At 47.2% G+C, this 17,706-nt stretch overlaps 1 protein-coding gene across 1 annotated transcript in view; it reads left to right on the top strand.

Moving 5' to 3' along the window:
* The window catches only part of NOTCH4 (notch receptor 4), a 435,421-nt gene that overhangs the window by 214,314 nt on the left and 203,401 nt on the right, over positions 1 to 17,706 (top strand). Inside the window, exons 18-19 of the mRNA XM_078645863.1 lie at positions 4,730 to 4,958; positions 14,796 to 14,997. Of these exons, the coding sequence (XP_078501989.1) occupies positions 4,730 to 4,958; positions 14,796 to 14,997 (431 nt within the window). The remainder of the gene's footprint in view (positions 1 to 4,729; positions 4,959 to 14,795; positions 14,998 to 17,706) is intronic.

Here is a 17,706-nt window from a genome sequence, read left to right as displayed (position 1 = left end):
ATCCAACTGCCATAGAATGCATTTCTTCCTTCTATCAAGGGTAGGTCAGTTCAGGTGTTCACAGACAACACCATCGCCATGTAATATTGCAACAAGCAGGACATGATGGAGTTATGGACCCTTTGTCAAGAGGCTCTGCTTTTCTGGACATGGCTGGACCACCAGGGCATTCCCCTAGTGGCTCAACACATGGCAGGCTCTCTGAACACGAAGGCGGCCAAAAGTCAGCCGTCAATGCCTAGTGAAACTCACAATGTCAGCAATTCTGCACGCTGTAGTTTCCAGTGCAGCTCTTGTTCGGAGACACTTATCGGTTCAAGTGATGCCCCCTATAAGTCTTTTCCCCAATACCGCACCTGCACAGAGTTCGAAGATCAGGAACAACTAGACCCAAGTTATTCTTGTGGATCCTCCCGAAGTCTGTAATGTTATTCAAGGCAGACAGGCGTCCCTCCATCAAAATGGTATACGCCTGCCGCTGACACAAATTTGTGGCACTTTATGTATCAGAAAGCACTGATCCCTATCTGCTCCTCTCTCTCAATCCTATTATTTGTTATTTCTTTGGCCCAGCAGGGCTCTGTTCTGGACGCAGTTAACGGCTATCTTTCAATCATTCCTGCATGTTTGCAATTGCCAGACCAACCTTCCTTATTTAAATCACCTGTTGTGGCAACTTTCTCAAAGGTTTATAACACCGTTCCCCCTGGGCCATTCATCATGCCCCAATGGAACTTGAACCTGGTCCTCAATTTCCTGATGTTCGCTCCTTTTGAGCTGTCACAAAACTGCCCCTTTTGTTTATTAACCATAAAGACTGCCTTTTTGGTGGCTATTACATTGGCAAGGAGGGTCAGCAAGATGCAGGCTCTCTCGGTGCCCCCGCCATATACTACTTTGTGCCCTGGCAAACCGGTTCTGTGAACACGTGCCTCATTCCTTCTGAATTTAGTCATGCCTTTTTGCATAGCTCAGATGACCACTACCTTTTTTGCTCCACCTCATCCTTCCAAAAAAGAGGAGAAACTCCACCGTCTTACTCAAAAAAGAGCATTGTCATTCTACCTTGACTGAACAAAAGAATTCCAGATGGATGACCAACTCTTCGTAGGATACATCGGGGACAAGAAAGGGAAGACTGTACAGAAGCAAACCATCTGCATAAAGATCTCCTGGTCATTGGCCAAAAAGCAACCTCCTCAGGGCTTGTGCACTCATTTTACCAGAGTAAAATCTGCGACCACTGTTATAGTGCGTGGAGTTCCAGTCATGGATATCTGTCAGCCTGTAACACAGGCTTTATTGCACATGTTAACTAAGCACTACTGCCTGGACAGTCAGGTCTGTCGGGATGGGCATTTTTTCTGTTCTATCCTGCAGGACTTCCTGGTCTAAGTTGAGTTCGCACACCCACCTCCTGGGAGGCATTACTTGGATATCTATTCTAGGGTAAGGAATCTGCGGCTAGAAGGCTTTATCAGATGAACAAGTTACTTACCTTCATTAAAGCTATCTCTGGTAGAAACTCTAGCCGCAGATTCCTTACCGACCCTTCAATTCTCCACACTCCGGGACCTGAGTACAGGATGAGGGCTTGCCCCATACAAAGAGCCCTTAAATCTCACACCAGTGGATGTACTTCATCATGCCTCTGCGCTCTTGCCCTGGAAAGTTGCATAAATTGACTTACGTCAGTGCGCCAAGGTGGTGGCTATATTTTCCAACCATTTTACAGCTAATTCGCTGTAGTATTGTCATTCTTTTTTTTCCGACGAGGAAATCAACAAAGATGCAGAAAGACTCTAGCACATTACTTGGGGCATGCTTGACTATCCGAACTCATAAAAATTGGATGCTATCCTTTCGCAAAAGTGACGCTATGAAAGTTTAACCTTGTGTTCTGGTGCATAAACTGCCCAAATCAAATTGTCTTGGACTTACAGCTGGGACAGCCCCCCGTGGCATATCTTGCTATGGAAGCAATCATTCAACCGCTGCATGAGCACCATTGACAATGGCTAGCAATGATCTGTCCCTTCTACAGGATGATGAGTATGACAGAGCAGTCTCAGCCGAGACACTTTTCGATTCAGCACTCAATGAGTGGCTTGATTCATTGTTAATATTCAAGCCTCCAAAGGTATAACTATCAACATTACAGAGTGCCTGAGACTACCAACAGCCAATTGCTGGTCCATAAAATGTGTGGTCTAACTACAACAAGCATGCATTGCCTAGTTTCCTTAAAGACTACACGTATGATGCGTATGCACCTGATGATGTTGGCATGTCCTCTGATGAGGATTAAAATCAAATGTGTGAAATGACTAGAGACCGGCATACCACAGAGACAATCGCATGCAATGGAGAGACTTTTTCAAGGGATTACTTTTCAGTGTTTGCTTTTATGCCAAATATTTTTAATTTGGTCTATTTTTATCATCATTGGTATGCTAATCACCAACACACATCTATCTTTAGAACACATTTTAGGCAAACTGTGTTTTTCCATGTATTGCTCAAAGCAAAATCCCTACATGTTAAATGCGCCCCATGACGTCACATTCAGACATACAACCTGGAGATGACGTAAAGCCCCAAAGGTCTAACTCCGTTTTGAGTAGGCCAGACTCCATCTTAAGTAATGGGAGCCACCATGTTTCCCCAATGTATGCAGAATCATTGTAATGTCTGCCATTGAAGCAGATGTCGTCTGACCTTATAACTCCAAGAACTGTGAAAGTGTCAAGTAATTTAGACAATGACATAGATATAACACCTGAAGCGACATCAGTCTGGGAAAAGTGTCCTGTTATCACAATGTCAAGGTCACAAAAGAACAAGCACAGACATATAGCCAAAACAGTGTAGCCTGAATTTACGTCCATTTACCTTATATTATCATCAGGATATGTCTGGGACATACACCTTGATGCAAACTATGTAAAAACTATGTAAAATAAATCCTGAACTTATGTCAGAAATTCCAATCCTTGATAAAAGATAGTATAAAAAGAAGGACACCTGACCATTTGCCAGAGAGGTTCTTCGACCCTGATTATCGCAAAACATACTGCAGAAGACGGTCTTGATTGCTGTCAATGCTCTGGGAAAATGCTACATTGCACTTTATGCAGATAACGAGCTGAGTCCGCAAGAAAGGATGATGCTGTGGCATGTTTTCCTTTCACAGGGAACACTGCCTTCACATCTCTGATAACCACAGCTTTTTCTATCAACAAGTCATGCCAGGCATTGCATCTCCCTAAGAAAGTCCAGATGGCAAGTTCTACTCTCCATGCTCGCCTAGCATAACGCATAGAAGTAGGTTTTAGGGCATTAGGTTTTTAAATGACAGAAGTGTTAGAAATGTTCATGTTATTCTTGTTGTGTCGCAACATTCACTCTTGTTGTTTTTATGATATCCTGTGTGGTTATTTTAGATGTGCTGAGAAACAGGTTCACCTAGTTGCAATAAATGCTTTTAGTTAAAAGTTTCTATTCTTCTTAGTACCATTTGTATGTATGTGATATTGCAAAGAGTGAAATACGTTTGTTTCCAGTACCATGGTGGCCCAAATCCCATAGTAGGGATTGTTAGTAACTCAAAAGCATTTGTTCCGTTTCAACAATGTATTGGGTGGGATTCTGCAGGGCTACAATAACCTGTCTTTCACATTCAGCGCTGCTGCATTGAACCCAGTTCACATGTGTCACCTGTGGGTGGAAAAGTAAATCTTGTGGAGCTATGCCAGAGTTGTAGTTTACACATCATCGGTTCAGCAGCTGCAACCTCTGCATTAGCTACAGGAGTCTTTCATACAGCTACGTGAGCATCACTGCACACATTTACCATGCACTACTGCCCCAACAGTCAGGTCCAGAGAGATGGGCTTCCTGCCCATTCTGTCTTCCAGGACTTCTTAGTCTACAATAGTCCACAGACCCACCAACGGGGATAGAGTGCTTTGGTTTCTAGTCTAAGGTAAGGTATCTGCAGCTAGAAGTCTGTATCAGATGAACAAGTTACTTACCTGTGGTAACGCTTTATCTGGCAGAGACTCTGGGGCATATTATGAAGAAACAGAGTTAAAATTATCGCCGCTTTAGCAGAAATATGCGTATGCAGTGGCGGCTTGTACGGAAACAGGGGTGGTGGAGTGGCGGGGTCTCTTCCCCGCTTCTCTTCCTGACTCCCGGAAGCAGGAAGGACACAGTCTCTCCTAAGCCAATCACAACGCTGCTGTCACGAGCATGACAGCAATGTTGTGATTGGCCTGAGTGGCCTCGTTTGGCGTTCAGAGAGGGAGTGGGGACCTGTGCATGTTCGCCACCCAGGTAGTGCAATACAATCGGGTGTAGGACATACTAAGTGCACATAACTGTTTGGCTGGCACAAGACAGCCAGCCAAACTGCCATGCACACTTAACTGCACCAGCCACTTCTCCCCCTGCTGGCTCTGATGACAGCCAAGCCCGTCCCACCCCAAAACTGGCTTCAGTACGGAAAAATAAATGATAATAACATTGTGTTATTATCTTCTTTTTTTCCTTTTGTGTACTGCTGAAAAGCAGTGGATCGACTCTCTGCCGCTGTGTGTATGGATATGTGTGTGTGCACGGCATGAGATGTTGGGGTATACCAGGTGCTTTAAAGAAAAATGTCGGTGCCTACGGCTAGAAAAGTATGGATGCTGTACATGTCTCACTTTTGCTTCTGGTCCCACAGATCCTTGTTGGAATGGCGGTTCTTGCGTGGACCTGGTTGATGCCTACACCTGTACCTGCCCCCCTGGATTCCACGGCAAGCGGTGCGAGCTGGATGTAGACGAGTGTGCAAGCCGTCCGTGCCTTTCCGGAGGCACGTGCGCCGACTATGTGAACTCTTACACCTGCCAGTGCACTCCAGGCTTTGACGGGGTGCACTGCGAGCATAACATCCCAGACTGCACAAACAGGTGAGTGAGGCCTGTCAGGATGGAGGCAGGGAGCAGGAACGTGCCTGAGATGGTGCAAGAAAGAGGACTAGACAAAGAGGAATGGAGAGACATGTGGGACACAAGCACATGAAAGCAAGATGGAGTCACAGACCAGAGTCACATGATAGAGGGGAAAGTTTTCTGCTTTACTTAAAGAAACATTTGTAATTTAGGCCTCAACCATGTGAAAGTGAAAGGTCCCATTGCAGCACCCTTTTTTTAGGTCTCCTCTTCTAGACAGCACATGAGCTGTCTATTTCGAGATGCAGTGTTAGCTTACAGTGGGCTTAGAGCCCGCCCATTGCTTACCATTGGTTGGCTTCATTGTCACTCTCATTTGCTTGCTTCCTATTTGTCAGCTTGTGTGGGCTTACCTTCCTCTTGTGTTTTCTTCTTCATGGACGCAATGCGCATGACTTGTGTCCTTGCACTGCTCATTTTTACTTTTGTTTGAGTTGTTTCAGCCCTCCACAAGAGTGTATGCACTCCAGCTGTCTCTGTAGTATGCTTCCCTCCTCCCTACACTCCATGTTGCACTCTCTCTCTTGCCTGTGTGCTTCCCCCGTTGCTGTCACCTATTTACTTTTCCTCCCCTGCTTCATCACACTGCTTCCCTCCCACCTGTGTCTCCACGTTGCTTCTGCCACCACCCTCTGTGTTGTTTCCCCTCGCCCTCTTGTTTCTCCCCCACTCTTTTCCCTGTGATTCCCCCTGCCCTCAAATTGATTCTGACCCCCCCCCCCCAACATTGATATTTCTCACCCATGTTTCTCCTTTTGCACTTGACTCCGAGAGAAGTTGAGGATATTTGGATCTGCTTTTCCAGGGAGCAAATAATCTGCACGGATTTTGTATCCACCTCACCAGGAAACAAATATTGCAGCTCTACTCATTAAGGGGTGCGTGGCACCAAGAGCCCCGGGAGCTACACTCATGGACAGGGGTGTGACAGTTTAGAAGGGCATGTCCCCCGCTTTCTTTCACCAAAGTTCACAAATCCCTCCCCTGACACATAACACAGGTTGTGCTGCTGCCAGGGGCGGCTCTAGGCTCATGGCGGCCCTGAGCAGGGAGCGTAGGTAGGGGGCCCCGGAAGAGGGAGTCCGGGCGGGGCAGAGCGCGGAGGCCAGTGAAGAGGGGGGTCAGGGTGTTTGGAAGTGGAACCGAGCCGGAGGCCGCCAAATCCCTGCCAGGGGCGACCACGCAAATATGTATCCATCCTCAGAGGATTATTATATTACGGATATATATTGGCGTGGTGGGCCCTGGGGTTTGGTGGCCCTGTGCCGGTGCACAGCTTGCACATGCCTAAGGCCGCCCCTGCTGCTGCTGTCTCAGAGCCACTGTTGAGTGAGTACAGCAGAGGAGCAAAGCAGTTACTCTTTTTTCTGCTCCACAAGTTTGAGATTTGACTCGAAGAGCGCCACAATTTTTAGGTCTTGCCTATGAGAAAGCTTTTAGCTGCTTGTAGGCAAAAGCCTATTGTGGCGAAAAGTGCCTTAAATGGTTCTCTAGAAGGGGCGTGGCCTAAGTAGTTATGGATGTGGCTTAAAACATGGAAACTATTATCCTGTGAATTACACTGCATGCGGCCTGACCAGCTTGTAGGCGCCAGTTTGTGAGTTTGGTGTTATCGCATCCAGACATATCGCACAACAACAAACATCTGCCTAAAACAAACCAGACCTGTTGGCTTTGTGGGTGTTTGTTAGCAGTTTGATATAAATGATTAACAATGATTTTGTTGTAAAGAATTACAATTGGTAATTAAGAATGGTGCATATTTGACCATCATTATGTGAACCTTGGAGAGAGGCCAAAGATTGGATGAACATGCAATCTGAACACAGTGTGCTCTTCTAACTCCCACTGTCTTCAGCCTCTGCTGCTGAGCTCCCAATCGTGCCGCATTGTGAATGCATCCCACAGCTAAACTCACCCTGACACCTAAATGTGACTTCGCTCACATGTACTATGCAAGCATTGGAAAACCCAGTGGCTCAGTCTTTTACAGTCGAGACTTCTTGGTTTTGCCAATGTTTAGTAATGTAAATTACAATTATAGTGCAAAATTGCACTAAAGCAAAGAGAATCTACAAATGTTAATAAATTCAAAGTCTTTACTTGAGTACAATAGGCATTGGACGTACCGTAACATATTGCTAAAACATTGGCAAGGCCAATAGTTCCCAATGGCAAGACCTTTGGGTTTTGCCAGTGCATGTTGTTTATTTGCAAGCATAAGAGCATTCGCACACTTTTACCTGTTTTTACATGATGATTGCAACACAGTTCATCATGTCAGATGCAGTGTTACTATCTGTATTGTTGCCCAAAAGACACCTGATTCCGAGTGCTGTGCTAGGCTTCAGTATTACCAAGTGCAAACAATGGGCGATATTTACAAAAAAATTGCGGAGTGTGGTGTTTCTTCAAATTTGGTAACACCGCGCTCCGACATTTTTTAAAAGCAGGGATGTGCCGTATTTACAAAAATACAGCACACCCCTGCATTTCCCCTAGTGCTGGAGCTAAGAAAGCTGCCTAGTGCCGATTCAGGCACTCTTGCGCCATGATGCAAGGTGCCTGCGCTACAGGGGCGATTGTTTATGTGCAGGAAGGGACACCTTCCTGCACATAAACAATCTTTAAAGGCGAGTTGCTGTTTCTATGTGAGTTGCAAAATGCAGCACATGTGGGAAGAGCAAAATATGAGGAGAAAATAATAATTCCTCCTCGTAGCTCCATTCTAAGACGAGGTATTCCCTGGTCTTAGTTTTTGGCGCTGCCCCATCCTTGTAAATATGGGGTAGCCCCAAAAACAAAGGGGTGTTGCAGCGGAGCGCGCACTGCAACACCCATTGCATACCTCTTTCACGCTAAATGAAGCCTGAAAAGGGGCCTTATTTACAAGGCGGCTTAACAAGGCTTAACACAGCTTTGTAAATAAGGAAAAGGGGCTATCGCCACCAGAAAGTCACTAAAAGTGACATTCTGGTGGTAATATCCCCTTGTAAATATGTGTTAATGGAAATTCCGGGCAGTAAAGCTGGTTACAAGAACCATTTGCATCCGTTCTTCACAATTGTCAGAAGAAAATCTTGTAATCAAGCGCAAAAGCTGGCTTAATATTCTTCAGCAAGAGAATTTCCCTGAGCTACCTTGCCAGTAGTATCTGTTGGCCAAGTTGATCTGCTGTCAGGATGGCCTAGGGTGTTGAACCATCTGCAGAGCTGTGTGTATCCAGGAACTGTAGGATTATGAATAAGTAATATTGTGTAAACAGTTAATGCACTTGCTGCATAGATCTGTGTATCATCGGCTGGTCACAGTTTTGATTCATCATAAGCTACCTTAGAGGGTTAATGTGCCTGTTCCAGAGTACCACGTGTATCGTGTGGGCCATATGTAGGCTTTCCTGTTTTCAGTTTCTATTTTTGGTAAATTCTGGTGGGGTTTTTTCAGTGTTTTCAAGTGATTTCAAGACCTTAAAAAAACAGTTATCAGTGGTTACACATTTTCACACCACTAAAAACAACAGAAAAGGTGTTTTTACGGTGTTTATGAAACGTTTTGCTTTTATTATTGCTTGCTTTCTGCACTGATAGAACATGGTAAATAGACAGTGTACGTATCGTGTATATGAGGTCCAAATAGATTTTTGCAAATTAAACTTATTCTAGTACACCATACAAGACTTCTTTAGTGAGTTGTTAGTCATGTGCGTTCGCTCTTTCCTTCCCATGTAAACTTCTGTGAAAAGGCCCTCTCAACAATGGCATTTGGGACAGACAACGTCAAAAGAACCAGTACACAATTTGTTAACTCTAGCCACTGACATAGCTTTCCGTGCCAATACTAGTGCACTTGAAGATTGCGATTCTCAGGGCAGGTTCTGCAACATTTGCATTGAGCTGGGCGCTTATACCCTCAGTTATTGAAGCGGTCAAAAATGAAGCAGCACTTTTCAATCAATCATCAATCATGGACATTTGTATAGCGCGCTACTCACCCGGTAGGGTCTCAAGGCGCTGGGGGGGAGGGGTCCGCTACTGCTGGAAGAGCCAGGTCTTGAGGAGCTTCCTGAAGGAAATGTGATCCTGGGTCAGTCGAAGGTGGCTGGGGAGGGAGTTCCATGTCTTGGCTGCCAGGTAGGAGAAGGATCTTCCTCCGGCGGTGGCCTTGCAGATGCGTGGTACGGTGGCGAGGGCGAGGCTGGTCGATCGTAGCTGGTGGGTGGGCACGTAGAAGGTCAGGCGGTTGTTGAGGTACTTGGGGCCCAGGTCGTGGAGGGCCTTGTGTGCGTGGGTGAGGAGCCTGAACAAGTTCAAGTTCAAGTTCAATAATTTGTATAGCGCACTACTCACCCAGTGGGTCTCAAGGTGCTTGTGGGAGGGAGATGAATTTACTTATCGAATATCCAGGTTTTTAGTTGCTTCCTGAAAGCGAGGTGGTTTTGAGTGAGGCGGAGGTGGGAGGGGAGAGAGTTCCAGGTCTTAGCCGATAAGTAGGAGAAGGATATTCCCCCCATGGTGGATCTGTGGATGCGCGGAATTGCGGCGAGGGCTTGATTGGACGATCGTAGTTGGCGGGAGGGGGTGTAGAAGGATAGACGCGTGTTGAGGCATTCGGGTCCTAGGTCGTAGAGGGCTTTGTGTGCGTGGGTGAGGAGACGGAACGTAATTCTCTTGTTGACAGGGAGCCAATGTAGGTCTTTCAGGTGGTCGGAAATGTGGGCTTGCCGAGGGATGTCCAATATGAGTCTGGCTGAGGCGTTTTGGATGCGTTGGAGTTTTTTCTGTAGTTTGGCCGTGGTTCCGGCATAAAGGGTGTTGCCGTAATCAAGTCGGCTTGTGACCAGTGCGTGGGTGACCGTCTTTCTTGTTTCGGTGGGGATCCAGCGGAAGATTTTTTTGAGCATTCGTAGGATGTTGAAGCAAGATGATGAGACGGCGTTGACTTGTCTGGTCATCGAGAGGGAGGAGTCGAGGATGAAGCCCAGGTTACGTGCGTGGTCCGTAGGTATGGGTGCCGTTCCGAGGGCCGGTGGCCACCATGAGTCATCCCAGGCAGAGGGGGATGGTCCTAAGATGAGGACTTCTGTTTTGTCCGAGTTTAGTTTTAAACGGCTGTTCTTCATCCACTCGGCTACTTCTTTCATTCCTTCGTTTAGGTTGGTTTTGGCGGTGTTTGGATCTTTTGTGAGGGAGAGGATCAGCTGGGTGTCGTCTGCATAGGAGATGATGTTGAGGTTGTGTTGGCGCTCGATGGGTGCGAGGGGACTCATGTATACGTTGAAGAGGGTGGGACTGAGTGATGATCCTTGTGGAACGCCGCAGATGACTTCGGTGGCCTCTGATTTGAAAGGGGGGAGGCGGACTCTCTGTGTTCTTCCGGTGAGGAACGATATGATCCAGTCCAATGCCTTTCCTTGTACTCCGATGTTGCTGAGGCGTTGTATGAGGGTGCTGTGGCAGACTGTGTCGAAGGCTGCTGAGAGGTCAAGTAAGATGAGAGCAACTGTTTCTCCATTGTCCAGTAGTTTTCGGATGGCATCTGTTGCTGCGATGAGGGCGGTTTCGGTGCTGTGTTTGGCTCGGAAGCCTGATTGAGAGGAGTCGAGGGATTTGTTGGATTCGAGGAAGGCGGCGAGCTGACTGTTGACGGCTTTCTCAATGACTTTGGCGGGGAATGGGAGGAGCGAGATGGGTCAGTAGTTCTTACGTTCGGTTGGGTCAGCTGTGGGTTTCTTCAGAAGGGCGCTGAGTTCGGCATGTTTCCAGTTTTCCGGGAAGGTGGCGGAGTTGAGGGAGCAGTTGATGACGTCTCGGAGCTGGGGTGCAATGATGGTGTCTGCTTAGTTGAATATGTGGTGGGGACAAGGGCCGGTTGGCGATCCTGAGTTGATGGAATTCATCAGGCGGGTGGTGTCTTCAGTGGTGATTGGGTTCCAGGCGTAAAGGTTGTTAGAGGGGGGTTTTGGTTCGGAGGTGGGTGGAGTGGGCTGGTCATCGGACTGGTTTTGAAAGCTGTTATGTATTTCAGCGATTTTGTTGTGGAAGAAAGATGATAGAGAGTCCCAGAGGTCTTGGGAGGGGGTGATGTCGTTAGTGCTTGCGGAGGGGTTAGTGAATTCTTTGATGATTTTGAATAGTTCCTTGCTGTTTTGGGCATTGTTGTCAAGTCGATCCTTAAATGCTGATTTCTTGGTGGATCGGATGAGTTGGTGGTGTTTGCGGGTGGCGTTCTTGAAGGAGGCCAGGTTGTCAGTGGTAGGGTTTTTTCTCCAGGTTTTCTCAAGAGTCCGACAGAACTTCTTGGATTTCTTTAGGTCATCGTTGAACCAGGGGGCTTTTTTGTTACCTTGCTTGATTAGATGGTTTTTCAAGGGTGCTAGTTCGTTTGCGCTGTGGTTGATCCAGTTTGTGAGGTTGGTGGCTGCTTGGTTTGGGTCCGATGAATTGACAGGGGGATTTTGTTGAAGCGATGAGCAGAGCTGGTCAGTGGTGATTTTGTTCCAATTTCTTCGGGGGTAGGTTGTGGGGGGTTATGGGTTGAGGATTTTCTGTAGTGGAAGTGAACGCAGCTGTGGTCCTTCCAATGGAGAGCTGTAGTGTGATCGAAGGAGATGTGCTTGCTGGAGGTGAAGATAGGGTCGAGCGTGTGTCCGGCAGAGTGGGTGGGGGTGTCCACGAGTTGTTTGAGTCCGAGATTGGCCATGTTGTCCAAGAGGGTGGTGGTGTTGTTGTCGTTTTTATTGTCCAGGTGGAAGTTGAGGTCTCCCAGTAGAATGTAGTTCTCAGATGGGATGGCATGTGGGCTGATGAAGTCAGCGATGTCTTCACTGAATTGTGAGCGGGGTCCTGGTGGTCTGTAGATGAGGGTGCCTCTGAGTGTGGTTTTGGGGTCGGTGTGAATCTGGAAGTGAAGGTGTTCGGCGGTAGCGAGGTTATCGTCGGAACTGGTCGTGATGCGGATGGTGTTCTTATGGACGATGGAGATACCTCCTCCTGTTTGGTTGGTGCTATCTTTTCGAATGATCTTGTAGGTGTCCGGGATGGCTATGGCGATGTCGGGGGCTGATGAGGCGTTCATCCATGTTTCTGTAAGGAAGGCGACGTCCGGCGATGTAGTGTCGAGTAGGTTCCAGAGTTCAATGGCGTGTCTGTGGACCGAGCGGGTGTTGAGCAGTAAGCACTTTAGGTGGTTAGTGTCCGAGATCTGTTTGGAGTTTGTGGATTTGGTGTGGGTCCTGATGCAGTCGAACTTGCAGGAGCGGCAGGTGAAGGGTCCATGGGTGTGTCCTGGAGCGGCTTGGTAGCAGTTTGGGAGTGGGCCAGGGTTAAGGGCTGAGAGCGTTGCGGCGTCGTATTTAATGCGGGAGGAAAGGGTTTTGCGAGGGCCAGGGGGTCTGGCGCTGGGCGCGGTCCAGGCGCGGACGGGCGTAGACGGGCTTACCTTTGGCGCGCCTTCGGCGCGCATGGGGCGCAACCGCTGCGCGTGAACGCTGCGCGTGAACGCTGCGCGTAGAGGCATCTGTCATATGTGGATAGTGGAGGGGGGAGGGGCGAGGGAGGGGCAGCTGGGAGGCGGGAACAGGGTGGAGGGCCGGGCAGGGAGTCACAACAACAAACAAACAACAAAATGGCTGCAAGCCAAACGCGAAACACGATTGGGGCACACAGTGAGTAAACGCGACGGAAACGCTAGTGGCACCGGCACAGTCAGGCACAGATGATGGTTACAGGCAGATGAAATATTAATGGCAATGCAAATCTCGTCAAAGCGCACTATCGTAGTATAGCGCTAATATGCAAATATGCGAGGCGATCAGGCACTAGGAATATTTGGCAGCAATGCGAGCAAGCACACAGCAAATGGGAAGTACAGCGCTACGATACCACGAGCGCCGATCACACCAGGGAGCAGAGAGGAGCGACCGCTTCAGAAGGAATCTGGACGGTCACGGTCTGAACGTGATCCTCTTGCTGACGGGGAGCCAGTGCAGGTCTCTCAGGTGGCCGGAGATGTGGCTGTGTCGGGGGACGTCCAGGACGAGTCGTGCGGAGGCATTCTGGATGCGCTGGAGTCTTTTCTGAAGTTTGGCTGTGGTTCCGGCATAGAGGGTGTTTCCGTAGTCCAGTCAGCTGGTGACGAGTGCCTGGGTGACCGTCTTCCTGGTTTCGGTGGGGATCCATCGGAAGATCTTACGGAGCATGCGCAGGGTGTTGAAGCATGATGATGAGACGGCGTTTGGCTGTGGTTCCGGCGTAGAGGGTGTTTCCGTAGTCCAGTCAGCTGGTGACGAGTGCCTGGGTGACCGTCTTCCTGGTTTCGGTGGGGATCCATCGGAAGATCTTACGGAGCATGCGCAGGGTGTTGAAGCATGATGATGAGTCGGCGTTGACCCCTTTACTGAAGGGATCCAGAACTTGTACAGAGTACCACAGTGAGATTTCATTGACTTCAAATGCCATTGGTGGTGAAGGGACATTTCTATGCCTCATTGCAAGCCATTTCTCATAGATCACTATATCTTGCATTGAATGTTTAAAGCCTGAGGTGTTGGCAATTCACCTACTATCAATACTGACCCACTAGAATATGGGGGCTGCTGTATTAAGGGTTTTTACTCAGTCTCTGTGGGTAAATGTGATGACACATATTAGGAAAGAATCTTATGAAACCAGCCATTTTACCTATCAGTTAAAGAATCAAATGCAGCCAAAATATCAAATATGATTTTGATATTTCCTGATTCTCTACAGTTTATAAAAAAATTAAATGAGACTTCTAAACCCTGCATCTTCAGACCAAAGACCACAAAACTGAAAAAAGAAAAAGGAAGAAGAAACAATATTTTAGTGAAATCCCTAAACATCAAAACTCAAGCAGCCTTTCTTACTGCTAGCTTGTATAACAAAGTTACATTGTATTGGCCCCTTCAGGATGAAAATAAAATACTCTTTCACTCTCTTTTTCCTTCCTTTGAATGGCATTTAGTTTGTGGTTGTGCAGGTGTTTTTTCAGTGTTTATATGTTTTCACTGGTGAGGGCTATTTCTCTTTCAGTGGGGTTTTATCAGTTAATATAGGTTTAAACCTAAAACCCCACAGCCTAGCCATATGTTTAAATCCTGGTAAAAAAGGTTGGTGAGAGCCTGTGTTTTTGTTGAGATCCTTGTGTAACTTTTAGGTCTTAATTTGCTATCCTGGTAAACAGTTCAATAGATAATGTGCCTGCTTCCAATACTGTTGTTTAAACACGAAGGCACAAGTTTGAATCATTGAAAGGACGACTTAAACACTCATTTTTTAAGGCCGATAAACATGAGTACCACTGAGTAGGGCTGTACTAACTTTAACGTGTGTGGTAAATGACTGTTCATGAAAAGTATAATTAAATACACCTGGATAGATATTGTACTTTACATCACCCATAATTTGAGCTGTATGAATGAGCCATTTTCCTTATGTGTGCTGAAGACAGAATGCAACACACCCTGCAGCAGCTAATGGCTGCTGCCTTTCCTTGTCCTCCTGACACCTCTTGTTTAAAACACTTTGTAATTTTTATAGAGCCGAAAGAAGTGTAACTCGTTTATATCAGTGGACGTCGCTGTGCCTACTCCCAACACCTACACAGGACACAACCCTGGCAGGTGTAAACTCTAGGAGAATACTTCTATATGAGAGAGATCAGTGTAGGAGAAACAGACGAAGGACTGAAAGGGAGGGGAGGAGTGAGCAGTTATTGTCTTGTAGCCACGAATGAGAGACTTCTTGTCTTCTTTCTTCTCCCACGTGACCCTGGCAGCTCGTGTTTGAACGGTGGCAACTGTGTGGATGGCATCGCTAACTTCTCATGCGCATGCCCAGCTGGCTTCACCGGCAGCCACTGCCAGCTGGACGTGGATGAGTGCGAGTCCGAGCCCTGCCAGAACGGAGGCGTGTGCCAGGATGGCTCTGGGGCCTACCGCTGCACCTGCCCGCATGGCTACTTGGGCAGCAACTGCCAGGTAGGTGCCAGGGGGAGTGTCCTATGGTGTAAATGGCAGGGTGGGCGACTTTCCATTATTGCTACACAGGACACTTTGTGCGTGTGGAATCACATTCATACACATAAACACAAGCCCACACACACAGACACTCACACACACACACAAGGGACTAAAGTAAATATTTCTGCATTATGACTTGTTTGATACATGCCTGAAAGTTGCTGGCAGGTCATAGCAAAGCTATGGGGCCCCAGGCACATTCACACACTCACACAGTGAAACTGGAGGATTGGCTAAGGCAGTGAGACAATGTGAGTCAGAGAGGTGAGTGTGTGTGCGCTTATGTGAGTGCGTGAGTGAATGTGTCCATGTGTGTAATATGTTTGTGCTTATGTACACACTGATGAGTGGGTTTTATGTGTGTATGTCCATGTGTGTGTGTGTGTGTGTGTGTGTGTGTGTTTGTGTCTCTCTATATATGAGTGTGAGTGCGTGTTGAGACAGAGGGGAACACCTAGGACTGGGGAAAATGATGGAGGTTTCATCACAAAAGATACACTAGTCCTTAAACCTATGATCTCACGGATCCTATCTCAGTTAGGAAACCGTTGTGTTGAGTCATCAAATTATATTTGAGAAGTCCCCTCACCCACAACGAATCGTGCATGCTTCACTATCAGAGACCTCCCACACTGGAGTAGGAGCAGTGCCCCTCCAGCGGACCAAAGTTCAAAGACCTGGGAGTTCTTATATATCTATTTCCATTTCAGGATAATTACACTGGTTCGGTTGTAGTCGTACAAGTTAAAAATACCTAGGGGTATACCCAAAGAATTTCCTTTAATATTGAGTTCCCCTGGTAGTGATTAAAAGCAGGAAGTGTGCCCTTCCAAAATACATAGCTACCAACATGTTTCGACCTATATCTACGCCTATTTATGGTCAAAGGTCTTCACCAGGGTAATGGATCTCCCTAGCTATACTGTTCCTTTGTTCTATGCAAAAAAGGAAAACATTTTCTCACATCAGTTAGACGTCTGAATGGTGTAAACCCGTGTTCTACTAAACTACAGACTTCATGGTTCCATGTGGGAGAACACCTCCTCTGTAGTCACACATTCGTTGAGTGAGGTGTCACCTGTGCATCTATTCAGGCCCCCCTCCATTGCTGCTTTAAAGAAAATGATGGGGGTGTCTTTGTCAGTTAATTCTAGTCAATTGGTCCTGTTCGCAAATGGGACCACCATCTCGTTTGAGGACCTCCATAATGGATATGATACCCCAGGGGACCAATCCTTGGCCCATGCAGCGCTCATGCAAGCTGTAGGCAAGACATGGAAGGACCCAGACAAAGAGCCTGAGACCGACCCTACACTACAGATACTACTGACGTATAGCCAGAAATGTCACCAAATAACAAACATGTACACTGCAATGACCCTGGAACTGCTTAACCTGAAGGACCAGTGGAGTCAGGATATACAAATCGCCAGACACAGACTGGGACAAAGTCTTGGGCAAATCACGCTTGTCTTGAGGAATGCACTTCTAAAACTACTGTAGTTCAACTATGTTCACCGCACATACCTCACCCCCATGCGCCTACACAAGATGTTCACTGCATCGTACCACTGCAGCTTTAGACGCAGAACTGAACAAGCAGACCTATATCACATGACACAGGAGTGCTGTGTGGTGCTCTGGACGGAGGTATGCATATACCTCGCACACTGATGGGCAGACAGCCTATCCGTACACCTAAGACATGCCTACTATAAATGATGCCGTGCCGAAAGATGGACCAAACAGGAAATAGGCTTACAGACCTTACGCTCGCACTGACGCACCATGCAATGGCTATGGACTGGAAGACACCTGTACCACCACCAGGAAGAGAGATGACAGGCACTAGAAAGGAGCTGAGGATGACGCTCTTACAGCGTCACCATCGGCATACGGGATAGGATATCCTGTTGTTGGCACTGTCATGCGAGACTGACTTGCGGCTGTCCTGAGACTGGACGCGCTAAGCATTGTTGGTAGTTCCTCAGATCAGGCAGGAGTCCCCCACCCCTCCTTAGGGTGTCCAAACCTGCACCACCCCATCATGGACCCCACACACTTCATTCTGGAAGCGCTCTCTGACCCATGCATTGATGTCTGCACAAGATACTATAAATGATGGCAACATGTATACACTGTTTAAGCTTACTTATAAAAAGCAATAAAGATCTAATTTAAGAAAAAACAGTTCGAGTCAAATTGTCACCTCTACAATTACCTTGGAAATAGAGGCCTCTTCAAGCTGTAGAAAACTAAGTACTGAGAGGCAACCCAACAGGAAAGATTAATGTTATACAGGTGTGTGATTCCACAGAATGAGATCAGGAGTCTTCGGTGTCTCTGTTGTTTCTTTTTATTTTCAAAATATTGAGGTATAAGACACACTCATGCAGCCAACGCGTTTCACCCTGAATAGGGCTTCACCAGGGCAGTATTTGCATAAATTGAGTCAAAAAGCATCAGCTTCTAAGCAACGTTAAAGCATGCTGCAAAGAAAATACGAATACAATCAGTACCCCTCTGGCACAGTTCAGTATCTTTGCTGCTTGATAGCTGGCATCCCAACGTACCCCTGTATTATAGGCACATAACGTATCCAGAAAATGATGTGATAAAAGCAGAAGCAACCGTGCGCAACCAAGTGGAATTTCACTCTGGTACTTG

Source organism: Lissotriton helveticus, chromosome 5_1, assembly GCF_964261635.1.
Source record: "Lissotriton helveticus chromosome 5_1, aLisHel1.1, whole genome shotgun sequence".
In the NCBI taxonomy this organism is placed as follows: domain Eukaryota; kingdom Metazoa; phylum Chordata; class Amphibia; order Caudata; family Salamandridae; genus Lissotriton; species Lissotriton helveticus.
The sequence above is the reverse complement of the archived record's forward strand: the minus strand, read 5'-3'. Positions and strand labels throughout refer to the sequence as shown.